Source organism: Trypanosoma theileri, assembly GCF_002087225.1.
Source record: "Trypanosoma theileri isolate Edinburgh chromosome Unknown TM35_Tth_15_V1, whole genome shotgun sequence".
Taxonomy (NCBI): domain Eukaryota; phylum Euglenozoa; class Kinetoplastea; order Trypanosomatida; family Trypanosomatidae; genus Trypanosoma; species Trypanosoma theileri.
Window position 1 is genome coordinate 345,358 of NW_021639857.1, and position 4,970 is coordinate 350,327.

The window sequence follows — 4,970 nt, forward strand, 5'->3', positions numbered from 1 at the left end:
TTTACAGAGTGATGAAGTACAACTAAAAAAAGAAAAAAAAAAGATCCATCTTCTTTTTCTCTTTTGCTTGTGTGTGTGTGTGTGTCTATATCTCCATTGTTTGACTGCCTGTAATTATGGTCGTCACTCTTCTTTCTGGGTTTCTATTAGATCTTTCTCTTTTATAGGCGATTTCTATTATTGAAGTACGTAGTGCTGAGAAGTGTTTTCAGTCTCTTCTTTTTTTTTTTTCTTTTCAACGTTGGGTATATTAGACTTCCGCTTGCGTTGCTCCTTTTTTTTTTTGTGTTTTTCTTTTTATTATGTTTTTATGTTTTTTTTTTTTTTGTATCTTCCTTTCAAAGATACGTTCGTCCACCTTCTCTCATACTGAAGGCGTGATAAAGAGATAAGGATATCCCTTTTTCTTCTTTTCAATACAACGAACGCTTTTATTATTATTATTATTATTATTATTATTATTATTATTATTATTATTATTTTATTTTGCAGTATGCAAATAGAAAGAATATTGAGAATCTTTATATTTATTTGCTGCTTCTATCGCTTCTTCTGTGTTTGTAGTGTATACAATACAGGTGTGACAATGCAGTCATCTCTATTTCTTATCTTTTTTTTTTTCTTTTTTCTTCCCTTTTTTTTCGCTTAAACTGATTTGTAACTCGTTTTTCTTTTTTATTTTTTTTTCTCTTATCTGTTTGTCTCTCTCTTTCTCTTCGTCTTTGATTTTCTGATATGCATACCTTTCCTCCTATCTTTTTATTCTTTTTGGATATCGTAGGAACCAGTGGTCCATTGATTGAAAGCAAAACAGCAGCATCAATAAAGGGAAGAAACTAGTTTGATTTTACACCATTCAAGAGTAAAGAAAAAGAAAGAAAGGAAAAGAAGAAAAGAGAAGAAAGGAAAAAAAGAAAGAAAAAAAAATATATAATCAGTATATATATATAATATATATACATAAAAGATGCTTCGCCGCACCTTTTCCCGCTTCACATCAAAGCTGAGTAAGGCGTACCCGGTGATTGATCACACCTTTGACTGTGTGGTGGTTGGTGCTGGCGGCTCTGGTCTGCGTGCGGCGATGGGCGTGGCGGCCTCCGGCTACGACGTGGCGTGTGTGTCCAAATTATATCCATCGCGTTCCCACACCATCGCCGCGCAGGGAGGCATTAACGCCGCTCTCGCCAACTGTGAAGAAGATGACTGGCGCTGGCATGTCTACGATACCGTGAAGGGAAGTGATTGGTTGGGGGATCAGGATGCAATTCAGTATATGTGCCAGGAAGCCCCATGTGTGGTGTCGGAGCTGGAGAGTATGGGTTTACCATTTCTGCGTACCAAAGATGGATTTATTTATCAACGGGCATTTGGTGGACAATCAATTCATTATGGTGGGAAACAGGCACGACGAACGTGTGCAGCCTCTGATCGTACTGGGCATGCAATGTTACACACACTCTATGGACAGTCCTTTCAGTATGGTGTAAACTTCTTTAACGAGTACTATTGTCTAGACTTGATAGTGGAGGATGGATGTTGCCGCGGTATTGTTGCCATGAGCATAGACGATGGAACCATTCACCGTTTCCGCTCCAAGTACACCATTCTCGCTACTGGTGGTTATGGTCGTTGTTGGTTTACCACAACAAGTGCCAAATCCTGCACAGGTGATGGAACCGCAATGGTAGCACGTGCTGGACTTCCATCTGAAGATATGGAGTTTGTGCAATTCCATCCTACGGGTATTTACGGTCCTGGTGTGTTAATTACAGAAGGAGCACGTGGAGAGGGTGGTTATTTGGTAAACAGCGAGGGTGAACGATTTATGGAGCGTTATGCACCAAAAGCAAAAGATTTGGCCTCACGTGATGTGGTTTCACGGGCAATTACACTTGAGGTTCTTGCTGGTCGTGGTTGTGGCCCTAAGAAGGATCACGTCTTATTACAACTTCATCATCTTCCACCAGAGCAATTACATGAGAAACTCCCTGGTATCTCTGAGAGTGCACATATCTTTGCTGGTGTAGATGTGACAAAGGAGTGTATTCCCATTGTTCCTACTGTACATTACTCCATGGGTGGTGTTCCAACACTGTGGACGGGTGAAGTGGTGGGTCCACGCAATGGAGATGATGACGCCATTGTTCCTGGACTACTCGCGGCTGGGGAGTGTGCGTGTGCAAGTGTACATGGGGCTAACAGACTTGGGGCGAACTCTTTACTCGATATTGTGGTGTTTGGTAAGTCATGTGCGAATACCGTTATCTTCAATCTCACCAAGGAGGGTCGTGCCCAACCGGAGATGCGGGCAGATGCGGGTGAGAGTGCAATTGCGGATCTGGATCGTATTCTTCACAATAAGGGTGATATTCCCGTGGCTCGTATTCGTGAACGCATGAAGGAAACAATGGCCCTCTACGCGGCGGTGTTCCGCACAGAGGAGAACTTACTGAAGGGACAAGCCATTATTGAGGAGTGCTATCGGGACTACTCCCACGTACTTGTTCACGATAAATCTCCAGTGTGGAATAGCAATCTTATTGAGGCACTGGAACTGCGCAATTTGCTCACGAATGCGTTAATGACCATCACAGGAGCGGCAGTGCGGCGGGAATCACGTGGAGCCCACGCCCGCGATGACTACCCAGAGCGGGATGATCACAACTGGATGAAACACACACTCGCCTATCTTGACGATCCAAATGGAAAGGCTAAACTTGCCTACCGCCGCGTGCATAATGAGATGTTGACAAATGAACTGGAGAGTATTCCTCCAGCAAAGCGCGTTTACTAAAAATACATGCATACATACGTATATATATATATATATATATATATATATATATATATAAATTAGAAGAGAGGGAAGGAAATGTGAAGCGAAGAGTAACAAGAAAAAAAAAAACAAGCAAACAAAGAACGTAAGAAAGAAGGGGGAATAGTGGGGAAGTGGTGCTCAGCGGATAGTAACGGAAAGGGTTGGGGAGAAACAATAACACTAACAACAACAAAAGAAAAGAGAGAGGGTCTGTGTTTCATTGCTGTTGTTTCTTTTTCTTTTCCTCGTTGTTGTTGTTGTTTTGTTGTATTTGTAGTGGGCGTTCAGATGTGATGGGGAGTGTAAAAAAAAAAAAAAAGAGAGAATGAGAATGAGAAGGAATAGCAGTAACGACATGTCTTTTGACGCAGTGGAAGAGAGGTAGAATTGAGAGAAGCTTTCAATAAATTATATATATGGGAAGGCAAAAAAAAAAAAAAAAACAATTTTCTGATGTTATATTAATTTGGACGAGTGGGAATTCTTCATTACCTGTTGGTTAGTTTTCTTCTTCTTTTTTTTGTTGATACAAAGAAAAGGGTGGGATATTTCACGGTTTATTTTTATATTCTTCCAATTAAAAAAAAAGAAAAGAAATGCAAATAAAAAGAAAAAAAAGAGGATATCAAGAAGGAACAGGAAAATACCAACAAATGGACTTTAACCACCCATTACTTGCAATACGTTGTAAGTATCTCTGTGTATGTATGTATGTATGTGTGTGTGTGTTTGTATGTGTGGTGTAGTGTAGTGATGGATATATATATATATATATGCAGGAGAAGGGGGAGAACGAAGACTGAAGCGAAAAAAAAAGAAAAAAACCCTTACTTTCTTATTTTTGTATATCGCGTTGAGTTTGAAACACATCTTCGGGGTAAGATAGAAGAACTTTCTCTTTTTTTGTGTGTGTTTTTTGCTTTCTTTGTGTTCCCTTGTTATTTTCTCTTTTTTTTCTCGTTTCTCTGTCTTTCTCCTCATTCTCCCAGTCTATCTCTTTCTATCTCGTACAAACATACACATATATATATATATATATATACATTCCCTCACTTTGCGTCTGTTCACGTGCAGTTTTGATTGTGTATGTTGTACCCTTTTGAAGTCGTTGTGTATGGTGTTTGAAGGCCTGTGCATATTCTATTATCATTTCTACAGTTCTCATTACATGTACTATTTTTTTTTTTCTTTTTCCTATTTTTCTTGTTCTTTTTCTTATTTTTTTTTTGGTTCTTGTTCATCCTTTTTAACTCTTCCAATATAACGTAGAAAGGTAGACTTTTATATATATAGCGAAAGAGATAGTTAGAGAGTGACAGTTCTACATATATCCAAACAAACGAACACATAAAAGAGCAAAGAAAAAAAGGGCCCAAATTAGAAATCGAATAGAATTTTTTTATTCTAATAGAAGGTGTATATAAATAAAGAAAAAAAAAGAAAAGAAAAGAAAAAAAAAAAAGAAAAAGGTGGAAGACAATGTTCGTTGGACGTGCTTGCTCGCTCATATTCGCTATTGCCGCATTGGCGCTAATGGTAATACTTCTCTTCTTTCCCTTCTTTGAGTCTAAATGGAAGACAGCTGATGCTGACCCTTCTGGAGGCATCTCACCCATCATGAAGGGTGAAATCACCTTTTGGGAATTCCGTGAATGGCCACTGGTGGGTGGACAACCCGGTGAAGAGGTTAAACATACACTGCGTACGGAGTACTTTACATGTGATGATGGTAAAATGCGTATTCAAGCTGTAGAGGGTGTTGCGATTATAGCCTCTGCTCTTTGTTTTCTCAACTTTTTAATGAGTGTTTTTCTCTTCTGTTTTCCCACTATTTTGCGTCTTCCTTTGACGCTTTACTTTCTCTTGGCGGCTCTTGCCTCTGCGGTGGTTCTTATTCTCATGATGTGGTGGTATGTGAGTCCCTGGTGTCCGGAGCAGGGCGCACTCAAGGCGGATACTCTTTACAAGTGGGAGTACGGCCTTGGGTGGAAGTTAGTGATTGCCTCCTGCGGCTCATCTCTCATTGGCTGTATTATGGCAGCGATATCTTGTTGAGTGGAGCAACAGAAAAAAAAAAGAGAGAGAGAGAGAGGAGAGGGAGAGAATAGTAATAATTATAGTAATAGTAAGAGAAGAAAAAAAAAAAAAA

General features: G+C 39.6%; 2 protein-coding genes across 2 annotated transcripts; both read left to right on the forward strand.

Annotated features, from left to right (window-relative positions):
• Positions 1-967: 967 nt before the first annotated feature.
• Positions 968-2,797, forward strand: TM35_000152280 (putative succinate dehydrogenase flavoprotein; the record flags this gene model as incomplete). The annotated part of the gene is made up of 1 exon (XM_029025880.1): positions 968-2,797. One exon carries the CDS (start codon positions 968-970, stop codon positions 2,795-2,797), a length of 1,830 nt encoding a protein of 609 aa, XP_028882863.1.
• A 1,503-nt stretch (positions 2,798-4,300) lies between these two features.
• TM35_000152290 (uncharacterized protein) lies at positions 4,301-4,876 on the forward strand (the record flags this gene model as incomplete). Its single annotated transcript, XM_029025881.1, has 1 exon — positions 4,301-4,876. The coding sequence occupies one exon, from the start codon at positions 4,301-4,303 to the stop codon at positions 4,874-4,876; it is 576 nt and encodes a 191-aa protein (XP_028882864.1).
• Positions 4,877-4,970: the final 94 nt, after the last annotated feature.